General features: G+C 41.9%; 1 protein-coding gene across 1 annotated transcript in view; it reads right to left on the bottom strand.

Moving 5' to 3' along the window:
• CUL4B (cullin 4B) overlaps positions 1 to 21,941 on the bottom strand; it is a 45,584-nt gene that overhangs the window by 12,884 nt on the left and 10,759 nt on the right. The window contains exons 4-13 of the mRNA XM_073641072.1: positions 17,279 to 17,382; positions 15,837 to 15,906; positions 14,727 to 14,800; positions 13,690 to 13,852; positions 7,427 to 7,516; positions 4,689 to 4,771; positions 3,991 to 4,058; positions 3,319 to 3,437; positions 3,045 to 3,237; positions 670 to 774 (exon numbers count right to left, since the gene is read on the bottom strand). Coding sequence (XP_073497173.1) covers positions 670 to 774; positions 3,045 to 3,237; positions 3,319 to 3,437; positions 3,991 to 4,058; positions 4,689 to 4,771; positions 7,427 to 7,516; positions 13,690 to 13,852; positions 14,727 to 14,800; positions 15,837 to 15,906; positions 17,279 to 17,382 — 1,069 coding nt within the window. The remainder of the gene's footprint in view (positions 1 to 669; positions 775 to 3,044; positions 3,238 to 3,318; positions 3,438 to 3,990; positions 4,059 to 4,688; positions 4,772 to 7,426; positions 7,517 to 13,689; positions 13,853 to 14,726; positions 14,801 to 15,836; positions 15,907 to 17,278; positions 17,383 to 21,941) is intronic.

The raw sequence follows: 21,941 nt of genomic DNA, 5'->3' as shown, positions 1-21,941 counted from the left end.
TTAAATAGCGCTGTCAGAAATTGACAGTGGCATTTAAACAGGTGAACAGCCGGGGGCAGAGCTCCACTCCACCCACGGCTGTTCAGAGGCAGATGATGGCTGAAGAACACAGCCCATTATCTGTCAGGAAAGATGTGGGCTCGGCTTACGACCCCGCATCAAAGTCAGGGAGCCAGCATATGAAGTACTAGTACATATGTCAGTAAAAGGTTAAATGCCAAAGGGGAAAGGCGGGGAATGGAAACTTAATTTTTTCTATTTTGGTGGCCATCTCACCCCCAAAAAATTATTACAGTTGTTCAAAATGTAATATGCACCTCAAAATGGTATTGGTAAAAACGTCAGTTCAAAGAACACAGAAAAAAAAAAAAAGGTTACGGGTCTCATAATGGAAACTTTTTTTTCCTTTTTCACTTTCACAGCACTACGAGTTTTTTTCTCCCCTTTTTCCAGTACACTGTATGGTGAAATGTGTGGTGTCATTCAAAACTACAACTCATCCTATCATCCTACAAAAAACAAGCCCCAGTATGGCTAGGTCCAAAGCAGAATAAAACTATAAAAAAAAAAAAAATGGAGGAAAAAAAAAAAAAAAGTGCTTAAAAAAACCAAACAAATCCTGGGGCCTTACAGGGTTAATAATATTTTGCATTAAAGAACACCACGTACCATATATAAACCTAAATATGATCATAATCTTATCCAGCATTTTCTCCAGCTCCTCATCAGTCGCTTCTTTGTTTCCAGTTCGTAGTTTTGAATCCACATATTTTGCTGAAATGGTAAAAGATAAAATATATATTTTGATTTGCTGTAATCAAACATCCAGTCAGTGTGGCATTTTCTAAGCAATAAATCAGAAAATACATTTACAGCTTTATTACAGTTTGGCTGAGCATCTCCTGCGTCCTGTGATGTCCTGTCAGATTCTCCATCACTTCCGGGCTCTGGAAACTGACAGGTGGGCAGGACTACATTCAGTAGAGATCAGGGCTGTTCTGAGCTTGCTGTTGCAGACCCAGACACCCCCTAATATCTGTATGTATACCCTAGGCAATGTATATACACCCGGCTGTATTCCCATATGAATATTCATATCTCTCTGTATCCAATCAATCCAACCCATCCATCAATTTGTCCATTTTTTTCACTCTCTTTATCCATCTATCCCAGCCAGAGTAGGGATATAATCTTAATTATCAGGGCTGGTGTTCTGGTGCTTTGTGCATTACTTCTATTCCCTGCAGTGTCCTGTACAGGAGATAATGCTGGGACTGTGTGTGACTTTGGGGGAGGAGTGGGAGGGATGTAGGCAGAGTTACAGGTATGTGCTCACTGCTGGCTTGCAGCATAGCACAAGGAATGATGGGAAATGTAGTAAGGAGGAAGCAGAGGAATCTGAAGAAAAGAGATCGCTATGATAGGAGAGCTGGTGCTGAGGGACAGGGAGCGAAGCAAAAAGGCATAGAACAACATAAACTTAGGTGGAAAAGGTATACTGGGTCTTTAACCCTTTCGCAACCTTGGGTTTTGTCGTTTTTGCTTTTTCGTTTTTTTGCTCCCCTTGTTCCCAGAGCCATAGTATTTTTATTGTTTGGTCAATAAGGCCATGTGAGGGCTTATTTTTTGCGGGACGAGTTGTACTTTTCAACGCCATTACTAGTTTTACCATATCATGTACGGGAAAACGGGAAAAAAATTCCAAGTGCGGTAAAATTGCAAAAAAAAGTGCAATACCACAGTTGTTTTTTATTTTTACTTTTTTACCACGTTCACTGGATGCTAAAACTGACCTGCCCTTCTCATTCTACAGGTCATTACAAGTTCATAGACACCAAACATGTATAGGTTCTTTTATATTTAAGTGGTGAAAAAAAATTCCAAAATTTGGTAAAAAAAAAAAAAAAAAAAATAGCGCCATTTTCCGAGACCTGTAGCGTCTCCATTTTTTGGGTTCTGGGGCCGGGTGAGGGCTTATTTTTTGCGCGCCGGGCTGACGTTTTAACTGATAACATTTTGGGGTAGATCCGATGTTTTGATCGCCCGTTATTGCATTTTATTGCAATTTTGCGGCGACCAAAAAACGTAATTCTGGCGTTTAGAATTTTTTTCTCGTTACGCCGTTTACCGATCGGATTAATTCTTTTTTTATATTGATAGATGGGGCGATTCTGAACGCGGCGATACCAAATATGTGTATGTGGGGTTTATTTTTTATTATTTTATTTTGAATGGGGCAAAAGGGGGGTGATTTAAAGTTTTATTTTTTTTTAAAAAAATTTTTTTCCACTTACTGCATGCTTCAATAGTCTCCATAGGAGACTAGAAGCAGCAGTTGTCTGATCGGCTCTGCTACATACAGGGGACCAGCAGGTCCCCTGTATGCAGCAGAAATGGTCCTGTGCTATGAGCGCCGACCACTAGGTGGCGCTCATAGCGACCAGATCATGACAACCACAGGCGTCTGCTGCAGACCCTGGGTTGTCATGCACGCCCATCGGCGACCAGCGATCACGTGACGGGGTCGCCGGTGGGCGGGGCTTAGGACGCGCTTCCAGGAAGCGCGCGTTAAATGCCGCTGTCGGAGATTGACAGCGGCATTTAACAGGTTAACAGCCGCGGGTGGATCGTGATTCCACCCGCGGCTGTTGCGGGCACATGTCAGCTGTAAGAATCAGCTGACATGTGCTCGGTTCAGTGAGGGCTCAGCGCAGCAGCGCTCACTGAACGGGCAGTACGCAAATGTGCGTACTAATACGGCAAGGGTTGTAAAGGGGTTAAAGGCACCATCATTAAAGAGGACCCTTCAAGTTTTTCATGTTGAGCTGGACACACTATGTAATAGTGGCTGCAAACACAAAGAAAAATGTTTTTTCCTCTCTGCTGCAGAGATAATAACAATCAAAGCACAGAAGATTCAGTAACTAAATAGTCACACAGTAACTAGCAACCACATGTTGAAACGTTTTACAACCAATAAGGAAGGGGTGGGAAGGGAGAGGAAAGTAGGGAATAATCTTTTAGGCAAGAAAATTCTTACATACCAATAAGTTCAGCGGGCTTGTTTGGTCTTTTGTTGATAAAAGTTTCAAATGCTTCTTTCATGGCATTGACAAACTTCTCATTCTTCATAAAGCACACGTCAATCACGTGGTCAACTTTGTCTTTGAAGTCCAGCAGTTCCTGTACCATGGTTTTATCTTTTTCTGGATTAATGACAATGGTGCTACCAAACGCCTAAAATCAAATCAGGAATAAACCATCAGCTCCTATTCATTTCTACATGACACCTATAGACATTTTAGACAAATCAACTACCTTGATGTACTCAATCCAGTGCTGCAGAAGAACCTGCACGCCCCCTCGGACTCTGCTGAATAACTGATAAAGCAAGGAGAGGTCCTGGATTCTGTTCTCATCCAGGAGGTGATTCAAACCTTTTTATTTTTTGGAACACAAGAATAAAAGTAGTGTCAATATTGCATTGGATAAAAAAAAAAAATTCAAATGGGGTTATGCACTACCTGAACAAGCCTTGTACTTACCTCCGATGCTGTTGCAGCGAGGTTGGAGCCTGGTCTCCCGTGAGCCTTGCAGCCAAATAGTGACCACTAATGAGCCTCTTCATTTGCTCATCATATGGGCAAAATTGACATACGGAAAAAGCAAGAGCTGTTGCTGCTCTCCAGCTCCCATCAAATCTCAGTCACATCCGCAGGATAAGAGTGAAGAGGCCCATTAGCTGATTGGCTGCAGAGCTCACATGACACCAGGTCATCTGGGAGACCAGCGTCACTGGACCAGTGCCGAATCCATGTGTTTTTATTTTCCATGGGGGAATAAGGTCATTGAGAAGAGGTTGTCAGAGTAGTGGATAACCCCTTTAAAGTAGGAATGCATAGCAAACTATGACATTAGTTCATACATTTGTGGAAAGGTCATAAAGAACACATGAAACAATTCAAGAACGTGGTAAACAAAAAAGGGTACCTTTCTGGAGAGTCGTCGTTAAGTGTTCACCAAGAAGTTGCTTTTCAACTGTGGCAATTAAAGGTTTCCTGTGCAAAAGAGACCACACTGGGTTCACCAAAAAATGCAGTGTTAACACCATTACATGCATAAACACTCCACCTGAGAGATTTGTGGTGGTTTTTTCTTTAATAATCTGTATGTCTATTTATGTTGCTAGTTTTTGGGTATGTTCACAGATTTTTCTTTCTGGATTTGAGGGCAGAAAATCTGCAGCATATTACAATAGCAGCAAAGCAGATGACATTTTACCAAGTCTCATCTACACCATGCAGGGAAAAAAAAAATTAATCAGCATTGGAAACGGACTTGCGGTGTATGTTATACATCAGTAGCATGTCAATTTATACTGCAGGTTTCCACAAATTATTTTACCCACTGAAAATTAGATTTAGTTGCAAGCAAAAAGTTTGCACATGTGAACATACCCTAAAAATTATCAAGACCCAAGCCGAACATCCAGGTGAGATTGCAGTTAGCCTGTATAAACCAGCCATAATCATGGAAGCTGTTTGATAAAGTAATGGCAGGGAAAAAAAAAAATGTCCATTGTGGGATAATAGAATTGAACCTTTTGGTACAGCACCCATGAACCTTACTCATTCTTCCAAGTTACATAAGTGATACTTACTGCTAAAAGGATGCAGGCTGACACTTACTGTGTGCTTTGATCCAAATATGTAATAACTCGATCAGCTTCTTCTTCTAAGCGCTTGTTGACATGATGGAGATATTCTGGGACCTGTACCATACAAAGAATATTGCTAAAAGAAAACAATTCACCAAGAAAAGCAGATCTTGAATGGTTATAACTATGAATTCCATCATATGCCTAATGTTTTTTATAGACAGAATCAATGTTTAAAAGAGGTTGTCCATGTACTGTCATACTGATTGCATATCCGGAAGATAGGTCATCACCATCAGATCTGTGGGGACACAACATCCGGTTTCCCCGTTGATCAACTACTCCAGGTGCCGGTGGATGGATACGATCAGATGTTAAGCTGAACAGCAGAGCTCAGTCACCTGCATAGTGGCCGCAGTGGGGTACTGCAAGACCACCCCTATCTACTATATAATTGTCTTATCCCGTCCGTCCGTCTTGGAAATCCCGCGTCGCTCATTGGTCCGGCAGCGGCCAATCAGCGCCGCAGGATTTCTGAAAAAAGATGGCGGCCGTTAGCGGCTCATCTGGCAGACGGAGGTCAGCGGCGATGCAGCGGGGAGATGAGTGGCGCTAGCAGCACAACTACCCCGACCGGCGCCGCTGACCTCCATGCGGCTAACGTCGGAAGATCAGCGGCTTGGCCCGCTGATCTCCCGACAGCAAGTGTGAACGGAGGACCGGGGAGTGGCGCTGCCGGTCGGGATGCTTCTGCTGCGAGAAGTCGCTCATCTCCCGGCTTCTCGCAGCAGAAGGAGCCGCACAGGTAGCGCCGCTCCCCGGTCCTTGCTAATACGGAGCCGCACAAGCAGCGCCGCTCCCGGGCCCACACTAATATGACGCTGATTGGTCGCAGTGGCCGGCCGCGACCAATCAGCGATTTTGGTGTCAATTTGAAACACCGCTCTGCTGATTGGTCGCGGTCGCCGGCCGCGACCAATGAGCAGTATTGGCGCCAAATTTAAACACCGCTCTGCTCATTGGTCGCGGTTACCGGTCACGAATAACCAGCATTATTGGCGCCAAATTTAAACACCGCTCTGCTCATTGGTCGCGGTTACCGGTCGCGACCAATCAGCATTATTGCCACCAAATTTAAACACCGCTCTGCTGATTAGTCGCAACCGCCGGCCGTGACAAATCTGCGATATAGGTGCCAAATTTTAACACCGCTTTCCTAATTGGTCGCGGTTGCTGGCCTAGACCAATCAGCGATTTTGGCGCCAAATTTAAATACCGCTCTGCTGATTGCGCCCGGTCGGCCGCATACCTATTCTAGAATACCCGATGCGTTAGAATCGGGCCACCATCTAGTTCAATCATATAAGGGTGGATGTGCAGTAACCGGCTAGTTTCACCTCGCAACCAATTACAGCCGATAACATCTGGAGCAGCTGATTGATGGGGGGGACCACATTTCACATCCCACTGATCTTATGTTTATGACCTAGCCTAAAGATATGTGATCAATTTAAAAAGTATTGGACAACCCCTTTAAAGCCCTTGGGACCAGACTATTTATTCATTTATTTTTGCACTTTCATTTTCCCCTTCCTTTCTTTTAACTCATTCATGACCAGGCCATTTTAGTTTTTTTTTCTTTTCATCTTTTCCTCCCCTGCTTCCAAGAGCCATACCTTTTTTATTTTTCCGTCAATATGGCCATATGAGGGCTTATCGTTTGTGGAACGAGTTGTACTTTTGAGTAACACAATTCATTCTACCACAGTGTATTGGAAAACAGGAAAAGATTTCAAGTGCGTTGAAATTGCAAAAAAAGTGCAATTCCACAACTGTTTTCTTGCTTTTTAAATTTACCATGTTCACTATATAGTATAAATGACCTGGCAATGTGATTATCCATTTTAGTACAATTAAGCAGATACCAAACATGTATTCACACAAGTTTGGTACAGACGTCACCACTGAGTTACAGAATAAGGTATGAACCCAGCTGATTGAGAGGTCTTTCCCATGTGTGTAAAATAGGGAGAGACCTGTCAATCATCAGGAGAGGTGGTGAGGAGGAACCAGCTGGGGAACACATCAGACTGGTCTTGTCTCACCCTATAGTTCCTGACCTGTTTTTCAAAGTATGTTTTCTTTAACGCCAGTGCTTGAGAGAAAGACATACCTGGCTGCAGGCCAGGCTCGAATTCATGCTGCCCAAACTGAATGACAGGTTCTCGCTGGAGAAAAGTTTGGCAATAAGTTTTACGTACCCCAAAATGGTGTGATGGACAAACAATTCACACCACAAAAAAAAAAAAAGCCCTCATACAGAGGAGTCAATGGAAGAAAAACAAAACAGGGTTTTCTCATGAACTAAGTTTGTTTTAATTAATAGATCTTGCACTAATAATAATTTTCACAATTTTTTGGCTTGACAAAGGTTGGTCACAACCGAGACGTTGCCACACCATATGGGCGAATAAAGTCCACATTTTTTTCACCAAAGCCTTTTAGGAGTGCTGCCTGCCTTTCTTTGCATATATTACCTAACAAGCAAATATTTGTGTGGGGGCCTTGCACCCGGATTTAGAATATATGGTGCTGTTCCACTTTTTTGATAAATAGATAGTCTATCTTTAGCCTAAAACTTTATTTTAGATGTTTCCCCCCAAAGGCAGGAAGGAGTACGTTGACTTCTAAATCACATAGTAATGATCTAAAGGCTGCTCTTCCCTAATGGGAAAGGTTAATATTTGGAAGGGGACCAATAAAACTCACCTCTCGTTCCTGCATGAGCCTCTGGCCTTCAGCAGCATATAGCCGATTTGTTTCTTCTAAGAATCTGTGCTCAAATGAATCTTGATAAATCTACATAAGAAAGTCAAAGTCACATATAAATGTACAGTACCTAATGAAGTAGAAGTACATGTGTAAGCTCCAATCACAAAGAAAATTAGATGTATATACACAGAAGGCCGCAGAGTAGTTAGTGTGCAGACAGTGGGAGGCCAATATAAAAGGTCAAGATTTGTCTCCTCCGCACTGCTGCCCCCGACACAGAAACTCAGAAATATGCATACAGCAAACTGCATATTCCCTTTAACCCCTTAATAACATCTGACGTACTAATACGCGTCTGTGCCCTGGGACTTAAGAGCCAGACCCGTATTAGTACGTCATCGCGATCGCGCGCGCACACAGGCTGTGCGGGCGCGATCGCCGCCGGGTGTCAGCTGATAGTACCGGGTGTCAGCTGTGACAATGTGCAGGGAGCGGTCACGCACCGCTCCCAGCACATTAACCCCCGCGATGCTGCGATCGAAGTCGATCGCGGCATTGCGGGGGCAAGGGGAGGTGATCGGCGATACTCACCTCCTCTTCCGGCTTCCAGCGCAGTCTGCAAAGGCTTCCCGGGTGTTGCCATGACGACCCGATGTCGTCATGACAACATCCGGGTCACCAGAGAGCAGGAAGATTGCTTGGACATGCGCAGTGCATCTCCAAGCAATCTTCACACTGTGCACTTCTGACAGCCTTCATGGCATAGGGATGGTGCTCCATTCCTGTGCCATGCAGGCGATCAGAAAAAAAAAAGTGAAAGTCCCAGAGTGGGACAAAGTAATAAAGTGTATAAACTGTGTGAAAGTGGAAAAAAAAAAAAAAAAAAAATGTGCAAAAATATTATAAAAAATAAAAAAAATAATACACCAAAAATAAAAATATAATGTACCCATCAATAAATATTATTATAAAAAAAATAAAAAAAAAACAATAAAAGTACACATATTTGGTATCGCCGCGTCCGGAACAACCTGACCTATAAAACTGTCCCACTAGTTAACCCCTTCAGTGAACACGGTAAAAAAAAAAAAAAAAAAACCAAGCAAAAAACAATGCTTTATCACCATACCGCCAAACAAAAAGTGGAATAACACGCGATCAAAAAGACGCATATAAATAAATATGATACCGCTGAAAACGTCATCTCGTCCCGCAAAAAACAAGCCACCATATAGCTCCATCAGCCGAAAAATAAAAAAGTTATAGCTCTCAGAATAAAGCGATACTAAAAAATATTTTTTTCTATAAAATAGCTTTTATTGTGTATAAGCGCCAAAACATAGAAAAATGATACAAATGTGGTACCGCTGTAAACGTACTGACCCGAAGAGTAAAGCTGCCTCATCAATTTTACCACACGCGGAACAGAATAAAAAAAAAAAAAAAAAACAATTCCTGAATTGTTGGTTTTTGTTTATTCTGCCTCCCAAAAATCGGAATAGAAAGCGATCAAAAAATGTCACGTGCCTGAAAATGGCACCAATAACAACGTCAAGTCATCCCGCAAAAAACGAGCCGTCACATGACTGTCTGCCAAAATCTGGAAAAATTATAGCTCTCAAAATATGGCGATGCAAAAACTAGATTTTACAAAAAATGCGTCTTTTAGTGTGTGACAGCTGTCAGTGATAAAAACCCCATATGATTCTGGCATTGCTGTAATCACACCGACCCGAAGAATAAAGTCGTCTAATCACTTATACCGCACAAGGAACGGCGTCAAAAATAAACTCTTGAGTTAGGATTGGGCTAGGGTTAGGGCTGGGTCTGGGGCTAGGGTTGTGCTGGGGCTAGGGTTGTGCTGGGGCTAGGGTTGTGCTGGGGCTAGGGTTGTGCTGGGGCTAGGGTTGTGCTGGGGCTAGGGTTGTGCTGGGGCTAGGGTTGTGCTGGGGCTAGGGTTGTGCTAGGGTTAGGGCTGGGGTTGGGATTTTTTTCAAAAGTAAGAAAAAAAGATGACGATATGGCGACTAGTGTTGAGAGCAAGTGCTCGCTACTTGAGTTTGCATCGGGTGCTCTGGTATGCATTTAGTATCGTGGGTATTTGAGTGACATGCTCGAGTCTCTGCCCCATATGCTTCGCGGCCAAAAAACTTTACGGGGATTGCCTGCCATGCACGAGCGATCCCCGCATGTTTTTTTTTGGGTGTCTAATAACCGTGAAACATGCGGAGCAGGGACTCGAGCATGTCACTCGAGCACACGCTGTACATGGTGCATACCTGAGTACCCGATGCAAACTCAAGTAGCGAGCACTTGCGCTCAAGAATAATGAAAACTTATTCAATATGATGACCTAACGTAAACAAATAATGTGCCGTACCTCTGGGTTCAAAATGTTCACTATACACCTTAATAAAATCTTTGAGGGGTATAGTTTCCAAAATGGGGACACTTGTGGTGGAGCTCCACTGTTTAGGCACATCACGGGCTCTCCAAACGCGACATGGTGTCCGCTAACAAATTGAATGGAAAATCGGCTCAAATTGTTAGCGGACGCCATGTTGCGTTTGGAGAGTCCCTGTGTGCCCAAACATTGGAGCTCCTCCACAAGTGACCCCATTTTGGAAACTAGACCCCCCAAGGCACCTATCTAGATGCATAGTGAGCACTTGGAACCCCTAGGTGCTTCACAAATTAATTCGTAAAAATGAAAAAGTGTTTTTTTTTTCACTTTTTCATTATTACGAATCAATTTGTGAAGCACCTGGGGGTTCCAAGTGCTCACTATGCATCTAGAAAGGTGCCTTGGGGGGTCTAGTTTCCAAAATGGGGTCACTTGTGGGGGAGCTCCAAAGTTTGGGCACAGAGGGGCTCTCCAAACGCAATGTGGCGTCCGCTAACAATTTGAGCCGATTTTCCATTCAATTTGTTAGCGGATACCATGTTGCATTTAGAGAGTCCCTGTGTGCCCAAACATTGGAGCTCTCCCACAAGTGACCCCATTTTGGAAACTAGACCCCCCAAGGCACCTATCTAGATGCATAGTGAGCACTTGGAACCCCCAGGTGCTTCACAAATTGATTCATAAAAATGAAAAAGTGTTTTTTTTTTCACTTTTTCATTGTTACGAATCAATTTGTGAAGCACCTGGGGGTTCCAAGTGCTCACTATGCATCTAGATAGGTGCCTTGGGGGGTCTAGTTTCCAAAATGGGGTCACTTGTGGGGGAGCTCCAATGTTTGGGCACACAGCAGCTCTCCAAACGCAACATGGTGTCGCTAACAATTTGAGCCAATTTTGCGTTAAATTTGTTAGCGGACACCATGTTGCATTTAGAGAGCCGCTGTGTGCCCAAATATTGGAGCTCCCCCACAAGTGACCCCATTTTGGAAACTAGACCCCCCAAGGCACCTATCTAGATGCATTGTGAGCACTTGGAACCCTCAGGTGCTTCACAAATTGATTCATAAAAATGAAAAAGTGTTTTTTTTTTCACTTTTTCATTGTTACGAATCAATTTGTGAAGCACCTGGGGGTTCCAAGTGCTCACTATGCATCTAGATAGGTGCCTTGGGGGGTCTAGTTTCCAAAATGGGGTCACTTGTGGGGGAGCTCCAATGTTTGGGCACACAGCAGCTCTCCAAACGCAACATGGTGTCGCTAACAATTTGAGCCAATTTTGCGTTAAATTTGTTAGCGGACACCATGTTGCATTTAGAGAGCCGCTGTGTGCCCAAATATTGGAGCTCCCCCACAAGTGACCCCATTTTGGAAACTAGACCACCCAAGGCACCTATCTAGATGCATAGTGAGCACTTGGAACCCTCAGGTGCTTCACAAATTGATTCATACAAATGAAAAAGTGTTTTTTTTTTCACTTTTTCATTGTTACGAATCAATTTGTGAAGCACCTGGGGGTTCCAAGTGCTCACTATGCATCTAGATAGGTGCCTTGGGGGGTCTAGTTTCCAAAATGGGGTCACTTGTGGGGGAGCTCCAATGTTTGGGCACACAGGGACTCTCTAAATGCAACATGGTGTCCTCTAACAAATTTAACGGAAAATCGGCTCAAATTGTTAGCGACACCATGTTGCGTTTGGAGAGCCGCTGTGTGCCCAAACATTGGAGCTCCCCCACAAGTGACCCCATTTTGGAAACTAGACCCCCCAAGGCACCTATCTAGATGCATTGTGAGCACTTGGAACCCTCAGGTGCTTCACAAATTGATTCATAAAAATGAAAAAGTGTTTTTTTTTTTTTCACTTTTTCATTGTTACGAATCAATTTGTGAAGCACCTGGGGGTTCCAAGTGCTCACTATGCATCTAGAAAGGTGCCTTGGGGGGTCTAGTTTCCAAAATAGGGTCACTTGTGGGGGAGCTCCAAAGTTTGGGCACACATGGGCTCTCCAAACACAACATGGCGTCCGCTAATTATTCAAGCAAATTTTACAATCAAAAAGTCAAATAGCGCTCCTTCCCTTCCGAGCCCTGCCGTGCGCCCAAACAGTATTTTTTCCCCAAATATTGGGTATCTACGTGCCCAGGGGAAATTGCACAACAAATTTTGGGGTCCATTTTTTCTTGTTACCCCTGTGAAAATAAAAAAAATTGGGTCTAAATTAACATTTTTGTGAAAAAAGTTAAATGTTCATTTTTTTCTTCCACATTCAAAAAATTCCTGTGAAGCACCTGAAGGGTTAATAAAGTTCTTGAATGTGGTTTTGAGCACCTTGAGGGGTGCAGTTTTTAGAATGGTGTCACTTTTGGGTATTTTTTGTCATAAAGACCTCTCAAAGTGACTTCAAATGTGATGTGGTCCCTAAAAAAATGGTTTTGTAAATTTTGTTGGAAAAATGAGAAATCGCTGGTCAACTTTTAACCCTTATAGCTCCCTAACAAAAAAAAATTTTGGTTCCAAAATTGTGCTGATGTAAAGTAGACATGTGGGAAATGTTATTTATTAACTCTTTTGTGTGACATATCGCTCTGATTTCAGGGCTTAAAAATTCAAATTTTGAAAATTGCAAAATTTTCGCCAAATTTCCGTTTTTTTCACAAATAAAGGCAAGTGATATCGAAGAAATTTTTCGACAATCATGAAGTACAATATGTCACGAAAAAACAATCTCAGAATCAGGGGGATCCGTTGAAGCGTTCGAGAGTAATTACCTCATAAAGTGACAGTGGTCAGAATTGTAAAAATTGGCCCGGTCATTAACGTGCAAACCACCCGCGGGGCTTAAGGGGTTAAAAGGATATGCGAACTTTTGACATGGAAAAATAATAATTTTGACATATGTTAGCGATACCATTGAATTAAAAAGGTTCACTAAAGGAGTTGTCTCAAGTTCTTAAATAGGTCAAATAGCAAAGTGCTTAACACAAAAAAAAAAAAAAAAAAAAAAAGCAATTTTGCAATTTACTTCCCATTAAAAACCCTCTCCGTTTTCAAGAAAGGAGGGATCTTTACCTTTATAGTGTATATAGAGTACAGCTAGTTGCTGCAGCCTGCAGGCTATGTGCTATACAGCCTTCTCGCACCTCTCTGAAGATTGCTGGATCTGACTAGCCTCAGCCTTCTGCGCTTCTCCCATGCTGCAGAGGCAAAGCAGTGTCCGAATGCAGCCTGGGAGAGTGCACAAGCCGGACCTGCAGCGCAACCATGAGCAATAAAATCTTCAAGAGCGCACTCACTGCCTTCAGAAAAGCAGGAAGCTAGGGGCCAAGACTGATGAACTCCTAAAGACAGAACATTAGAACAACCTTTTGTTTTAATCGCCAATTTCAATTCCTTCATTCATTTTCATGACGCTAATATGCTGTTTAGAAGCCTGTTTCTAGTTTCAGACTTTTCTCAAATGGGGCCTCTCTCCCAGTAATAAATGCTGGATATTAGTGCCTTCACTAGCACTCATGCATCAGCAAGCTTCATTCCTGTAAGGATTTCTCCTTTTACAGCCAATGAGGGATCTCTTCTCCATTATGCTGGCAAACACTGATGTGGAGGAGTGTGTAATCCTCCTCCAGTCTACCATGAGTTCTCACCCTTCTGTATGCTCATACATAGCCTGAAGGACAGGTAAAATCTCATAGGCTATCATGTGTGTGCTATCCTACCTATCATAGCCTGTGTGACCTGCCGTTAACTGTAAACTTCCCTCCCTTACCACACTCTGATCTGCTACATATAACACTGCCCTTCCCAGACATTAGCGCCAATCAGCCTGAAATTAAAGTCTCACAAACATGTAGGACTTACCTGTAGGTCAGAAAGCATACTCAGAAGACTTCGTAACAGACTTCTGTCAATGGCTTCTCCATTTCGCTCTCGCTCAATTAGCAGAAGAATGCCATCAATGGTCTTGTTCTGAACTTTCTGATCGCTGATTATGTGAGTTCTAAATAGTTCTAGACCCATGTCCCTATGGATAAAGTACACAAACAAGATAGCTGGAGTCCCAAAGGCTAGACCTTAACCTATTAACAAGTTACAAGGGGCCACAAGTTCTATGAAAAATATAGGACCCCCACCAAATAGGGTGGCTATAATGCTACAGCATTTGAAAGAACTTTATAATCTGATACTCCATATTAACAGATCTGTATACCGTAGTCTTTATATTATACAGTTTATTATTATGCTCATTTACATAGCGCTATCCTATTCCACAGCACTTTACATACATCATCCTCACTGTCCCCATCAGGGCTCACAATACAGATTCCATGTCAGTATTTGTTTGAAGTGTGGAAAGAAAATAGAGTACCAAGAGGGCACCCACATGAACCCGGATAGAACATAAAAAATCCTTGTAGATGTTGTCTTTGGTGGGATTTGAACCCAGGACCGCTGAGCCACCATGCTGCAGTATTTATAGGTGAACTATGTTGATAAGACCCTAAACAACCCTAGTAGTCAGACAGTAGTAAAAATTATCTCAGAGTAACATCTACCTGTGCTAACTAGTGCTGATTGAACCCGATCTGTAAAGTTCGGGGTTAGTACCTGGTGCTGACTTGTCCTGGGAGCCCGTTTAAGAGCTTAGAGTGAGAAAGCCCTAGCCCCTACTACGACCCAAGTTCAGGTCCCCTTTGACGTTTATGGGGTTCAGGTTCAAGTTTTGGTGCAGTTCTGGTACCCGAACAAAACTCTGGACTAAAGTTCGGTCAAACCCGACCATCCACAGGTCCGGTCATCCCTAGCGAAGACCCCCATACTTGATCTGAGCTATATAATAACTGGTTAGGTTTCATTTCCAGCTGCTTATATGAACCCGTGAAAAGAATAAAACTTACCATATAGATGGCAGCATGGAGTTCTGAAGAACATAGGTACGATCCAGAAATAGGAAAATACTTCTAATCATGATCTTGAAAAAAAAAAAAAAGTTTTATTTCAACAATTATAAGTGATCAACTTCTGACTATTCATAAACCACCATCCCATGACCCTGGTGTCAGTAAGGAAATATCACCACAGCTGGAAGCAATAGGCCACAAATGTGTCATATCATTAAAAATGGAATATCCTAAGCCGTCTATATGGACACGCAAGTCATAGAAAGTGGAATAAAATGATACAGTGATATCTGTTTTTCTTAAATGTAAATCAGCTGTTAAGATCTATGGGCCGGAAATAGATCTCCCAGAGAAACTGCCGATGCGACTGGCCAGTTTTTCAATATGGCTACCTAAACCCAGCCTTATGTTACAATCAAGTGCAAAAAGACCAATTTAATATAGTCAGCATTAAAGGGTTATTCTTCTCTTCATGAGCAGTTCAAATTGAAAAATATTTGAAAAAAATATCAGTATCTATTAAAAGGCTACTCTTATCTCAGGACTAGAGGGATTATTAATTTCACAGTATACTGCTCATTGTCTAGTTTACTGGCCACCTTTGGACTGTATAAGAGGTAGTCAACAACCTAGGCAAAGAGTGCAGTGCTTAAATACTCTAATGAAGCTTGTAAGCGCTGCTCTGAACTTGGATGGATCTGGCCAGCTTCAGCGCCCCTGCACTCCTCCGATGCTGCAGAGGCAAAGCTTCTTCTGCTTGCAGTATCTGAGAAGGCAGCTTGGGCCAGCGAGGACACACTGCTACTGGTCCAAAGTGTCAATCAGAAGTGCACCAACCATTGGAAAGCAGGAAGGCTGGGGAGCAGTGCTTACTAAGGATTGAAGAGGATGGAACCCAGAAGCTATTTAGATATGTTGAAGGCAGAAGTTTCTCCACCTTAGAGTCTGACACCCTCCCTCTCATACGCAGCACTGAGTTGTCGTGAAGACATCATGTGGATCCACATCACTCTACATCCCAGATACTATTAGGTCAACACAACATGAAAGGTCACAGATGTTTGAGCACTGGAGCTGCAGACATACCAACAATCACAACATGCTTACCATTTGTCTGCAATGATCCTGCCAGCATTTGTCTATTTTTTTCAGGAACAGAACACTATCCAAAGAATCTGTGAATATTATATTAAGGTAAATAAAATCTGAAACAAAAAACTGTGTTTAGCTAGCATGCCTCAAAGTATCAAAAATTAGTAGTAAAATGGTTTACACTGGTGATCTCATTTTCAGCCACTGTTCTTTTTGATGGCCTTACACTATGTTCACATCACGCTTTATCCACTCATTGGTGGCTCCACTGGGGTTTACATCTGAAGGCCTGAAAAACTAGATTCGGACATTTGTGATGATGGCGCCTTTGACTTTAATGATGCAGACTGAATCCCTGTCAAACATCATTTTTGGCCGTATCCGCTCATTTGAGGGGAGTAACAAAGAGATGTCAACTGTGCTTTGATGCCTGCCTCAAATAGGCATATATTGCTGAAAATGACGTCCGGCAGAGAACAGAACGACTCAGTCTGCATCACTAGGCTATGTTCACACATGTTGGGTTTTTCAGTGTATTTTGCTACAGATTTTTATGGAAATTGTCAGCTGCATTTTGCAGTACCAGCAAAGTCTATGAGAAACCAGAATTCTCTGTTCACACATCTAGTTTTTTTTTGCTGCGTATGTTGTGCCTTGGCGGAGTTTTTGGAAAATAGAGCATGTCACTTCTTTAAGCATTTTTTCAGCTATAGGAAGTAATGGGTGGTGAAAAAAAAAAAAAAAAGCACCAAAAAACGCAGGTAAACTTTTTCAGCGTTTTTGATGGCAAAATAGAATGGGGTTCTTTTTTTTTTTTTTTCACAGACCTTCATGTACATAAAGACAGTGAAAAAAAAAAAAAAAAAAACGCTGAAAAAAAATGCAGCAAAACCTGCAGATTTGACGCAGCTGATTTCCTGCCAGAGATCAGTTTTGTTGCAGATTTCTGAAGCAAAAATAACACAACATGTGGGAAAACAGCCCTACAGTCAATGGCCCATCAGTGCAAACATCCAAATTCTGGTTATAAAGGTTTCAGGCGTAAGCCCTGACGGAGTCAATGAGGAGTGGATAAAATGTGATGTGAGGAAAGCCTTATGAGTAAGGAAGAAAACAAACTAGTCTGAGCACAAAGGATCCTTAATTCAAGGCGATAGGGCAATCCAAAAAAACAGCAGCAAATACAGAACCTGTAAACTTATTTTTATCCAATATAAAAGCACTACAGGATGGCATGCCAAAATCAGAATGCCAGCGATGCCCGGCAGTATTCTAACATGTCTCTGCCGGCAAAGGAGCACCAATAAGTATGGATTCCTGACAGCTAATAAGAATTGTAGAAGATAAAGTTGTAAAGAGTATGGCCTTGTCACACTGTCCAGACGCTTGTTTCACCTGCAGGGCAGATAAATGCCACAAAGACTTAAGAAACAAAATATAGAAAATAAAAAGGATATTCTCTGAATTGGTAAATTTGTGCTTTGATGTGGTCTTCACATATCTGCCTCAATTGTTTGTAGAGATTTGCAGAAATCTTGTAAGAGCAAAGGTTTTCAACAGCCTAAAAAACAAAACAACATGCTAAAGATTAATAAAACCACAAAGAAAATAGGGAAAAAAGCTGTTCAATGATAAATGACAAGACAATATCTGCACATTATTACTACACAGATGACTATAGATACTTAATCCGCTTCCATCTATTTTGATGGAGACCCTGCACCAGTTTCTACCCATCCAGCACAGCCGAGCCATTTACTAAAGGATTCGTACAAAGCCCTCCCTGAAAGTGTGGTCCTATCCTCTCCACAGAAAATGTCCCTATCCAATACCCTGTATACATTTTTTAAGAACATGATAGAAGTCAGCACAAACAAGTTCTAAATACAGTCATGAGAAAAACTAAGTACACCCTATTCAATTTTTTTTCGGTTTTAATGTGCCAGAATGTGTGTTTTTATTGCTTTTTTTTTTTTTTTTTTAAAAGCAGAGGTGGTGACCAAAATACCTCGATACTAGCTTAATTTTTTTTATCGTTACAATGTCTACTGTATGGGTTGATTAACTATGTTTTGATAGCCCAGACTATTATGGAAGTGGCGATACCAAATATCTGGTTTTAAAGAAGGAACGGAGGAGTTTTTGTTTACGTTTTTTTACTTTATTAGTCCCCTTAACCCTTTCCCAACAGGCAATTTTCCATTAATATTCACTTTTCTTTTTTTACTTTCTTTCAAAACACAGGCACCCAGCAATACCTAATATTACATTAAAAGGGTTAAAAGGGAACCTGTCATGTCGTGCATCCCCTGAATAAAGGAGAAGCTGAGCAGGATGATATATGGGTTCAGTATGAATTGTATTTTATTCATTGAAATCCCAGTTTGTATAGTTGTGAAGTTTTCACAGTTTGCTGCTTCAGTATTTTTAGATCTTTAGTCAGATGTTTCTATGGTCATTGAAGTACAATTATAAGGGTTTCGTAAGTTCTTACATAAATGAGAGGATATGTCAACAAAAGTGTAAGAACACTATAATTAATGTTGACTTTTTTTTGTTTTACTTCTGCAGTTCATCTTGGGCTGACTGATGATAAACTCAGAGCACTGATTAGACAGGAATAAGTTATCACAATTTATGTGTTTTCTTTCTCCACCTGCTTTTTGAGGATTGACCTTAGTGGGAGAGAGATCTGGGGAGTTTCCTGGCCATGGACCTGAAGTTTCAATGTTCTGGTCAAGGAGCCACTTCGTTATCATTTTGCCTTGTGACATGGTCCCAGTCTGGAGAAAGCATTGTTCATCACCAAACTGCTCCAGGAGGTTTACTTCCCATTCTTTAATTTAGGGAAGAAAAAGAAGGGGGGGGGGGGGGGTAAAACGGCAGCAATTCCAATTTTTTTTTTTTCTAATTAAATCAGTTTACCACTACTTGGACAACTTCTTCTCATACCACATACTTGGAACCAGTAAAATAGAAAAAAAGCTTATACTCCCCTCCCATGCCGGCGCCGTTCCCACGGTGTCGCCACTCACTCTCACCAGAGCTCTTGTGCGGTTGTTGTACCACGAGACCCTGGCGACCAATCAGAGCTGGTGTCACTGGCCCCGCCTCCTGTCGAATTGAGCATGAAGAGGAAGTCAGATCAGCTGCAGCCCAGGCCTCTTCATGTTCAATTTGTCAGAAAGCGGAGACAGGGGCGCCAGCGCTGATTGGGCACCAGGGTCACAGCAACCGCACGAGAGCCCCGGAACCGCGAGTGCCGACACCGCTGGAATGCCGCCGACACAGGAGGGGAGTATAAGCTTTATTATTTTATCGAGGCCAAACATTTAGATCAAGTAGAGGTTGTCCTAGCAGTGGAAAGCCACTTTAATTCTAGCTGTACAATACAAAGAGCACAATGTTATCATATTCCCTTGAATAAAGGTAATCTAGTTTGTTAGGTTTTTCTTTGAATAAAGTAGTAAAACCTTATTTGTGCAAATCATTATGACAGCTTTAGGGTAGATTCACACTATCAGTATTTGGTCAGTATTTTTTCCCGGGAGTGGGTGATAAATACAGAAGTGGTGACGTGTTTCTATTATACTTTTCCTCTGATTGTTCCTCTCCTGGTTTTGGCTTACAAATACTGATGTAAAATACTGACCAAATACTGAACGTGTGAATATGGCCTTAATCCGCACTAAAACACAGTCCATTCACATCCACAAACTGCAGACGGGACAGGCTCGGCATTATTGACATGCATTAGTCTGGTCCATAAATAGCCCCAGACTAGCGCATGCTGCAATCTTTTTGTCACATTGATCATTGGTGTGCACAGTTCCCTGGTTATTATTGGATCAGTGTGCTTTCAAAGGGCCATCTGACTGAGCCTTTAAGGGCTTGTTTTTATACTGGAAGACTTTTTTTTTCATCGGTACCATTATAGAGGTGAATAGGATGTAGCGATTATCTTTTATTTCATTTCTTGGAGGAGGAGGGGGGGTTATTTAAAAAAAAAAAAAAAAACTTAAGTTTGATAAAAAAATGCATTAACAAAATAAGTTTTTATTTTTTACATATTGATCAATGTTTTAGCATTAGCATTAATTTAAATATGATTCTTTGTTCTCTTAAAAGGAAACCTGTAACCAGAAATAATGCTATTAACCTGCAGATATGGGGTTAATCTGCAGGTTAATAGCATTATTAACCTTCCCGGCGCCGACACTTTCCCGAACGCTACAGGGAGAAAATGAACTTTACTCTCCCCGGCAGCGTTCAGCTTCCGTCACGGGGGAAGGCACCGGCGCCAATTCAGTCACCGCTCTAAGAATACAGACCCGACAGCTGCAACCGTGCCCCCAGCCCTGACTGACACTGCTCTGCATTGGGGCCGGCTGTAATAGTGTTTTCTTCTAGTGACAGGTTCCCTTTAAATAACATGATACAATATTTATCATGCCAGTTAAGACCCAGTACATGACAGACCTAACTGCTTTTGGAATGTCTCAGCCATCTGGGCAATTGTGTAGACACAGTGCTATTGGGCTTACAGGGGAATCTCATGCCTCTGTGAGACCACCCTAGGGGCCGTAGCTACTGTATATTATAGATGACATCTGCAGTGGGTGACATGGGCACAGCGCCTTAGACTATGCCATGTTAGTATGGTGTAATATGGGAACTATCAGCTCTCCATGGCTTACACTTACAGTGCACAGCAGGTTAACCTTTTGCCATAATGTACAGCATATTTATTAATGTATTTCTATATAAAAGTTGGAAAAAAAATTAGACATTCCAGACTGGTCCAATCGGTCTTAAAAATGGAATGGAGCAAATACAAACTCTTTTAACCACTTCGCACCAGAGCCTGTTTTTGCCTTCGTGACCGGGCCAATTTTTTCAATTCTGACCACTGTCACTTTATGAGGTAATTACTCTGGAACGCTTCAACGTATTCCCCTGATTCGGAGACTGTTTTTTCGTGACATATTGTACTTCATGATTGTGGTAAAATTTCTTCGATATCACTTGCGTTTATTTGTGAAAAAAATCGGAAATTTGGCGAAAATTTTGCAATTTTCAAACCTTGAATTTTCATGCCCTTAAATCAGAGAGAGATGTCACACAAAATAGTTAATAAATAACATTTCCCACATGTCTACTTTACATCAGCACAATTTTGGAACCAAAATTTTTTTTTGTTAGGGAGCTATAAGGGTTAAAAGTTGACCAGCGATTTCTCATTTTTCCAACAAAATTTACAAAAACATTTTTTTAGGGACCACATCTTATTTGAAGTCACTTTGAGGGGTCTTTATGACAGAAAATACCCATAAGTGACACCATTCTAAAAACTGCACCCCTCAAGGTGCTCAAAACCACATTCAAGAACTTTATTAACCCTTCAGGTGCTTCACAGGAATTTTTGGAATGTGGAAGAAAAAAAATTAACATTTAACTTTTTTCACAAGAATGTTACTTTAGACCCAATTTTTTTTTATTTTCACAGGGGTAACAGGAAAAAAATGGACCCCAAATTTTTTTGTGCAATTTCTCTTGAGCGTGCTGATACCCCATATGTGAGGGAAAACCACTGTTTGGGCGCACGGCAGGGCTCGGAAGGGAAGGAGCGCCATTAGACTTTTTGAATGTAAAATTTGTCTGAATAATTAGTGGATGCCATGTTGCATTTGGAGAGCTCCTGATGTGCCTAAACAGTGGAAACCCCCCCCCCCCCCATTTGACACCATTTTGGAAACTAGACCCCTCAGGGAACTTATCTATATGTGTGGTGAGCACCTTGAACCCCAAGGTGCTTCATAGAAGTTTATAATATTGAGCTGTAAAAATAAAATTTTCACATTTTTCCCACAAAAAAATTTTTTCATTCCCTAATTTTGCATTATCATAAGGGTAACAGGATAAATTGCACCATGAAATTTGTTGTACAATTTCTCCTGAGTACGCCGATACCCCATATGTGGGGGAAAACCACTGCTTTGGTGTACGGCAGGGTTCGGAAGAGAAAGAAGCGCTATGTTGGCTGGGATAGGTGGCAGACACCATGTCACATTTGAAGAGTCGCTGACATGCCAAAACAGCAGAAATCTTCACAAGTGACCC

This window comes from Phyllobates terribilis, unplaced genomic scaffold (assembly GCF_046119375.1).
Source record: "Phyllobates terribilis strain yellow unplaced genomic scaffold, ASM4611937v1 Scaffold_7__3_contigs__length_470593459, whole genome shotgun sequence".
Classification (NCBI taxonomy): Eukaryota; Metazoa; Chordata; class Amphibia; order Anura; family Dendrobatidae; genus Phyllobates; species Phyllobates terribilis.
The sequence above is the reverse complement of the archived record's forward strand: the minus strand, read 5'-3'. Positions and strand labels throughout refer to the sequence as shown.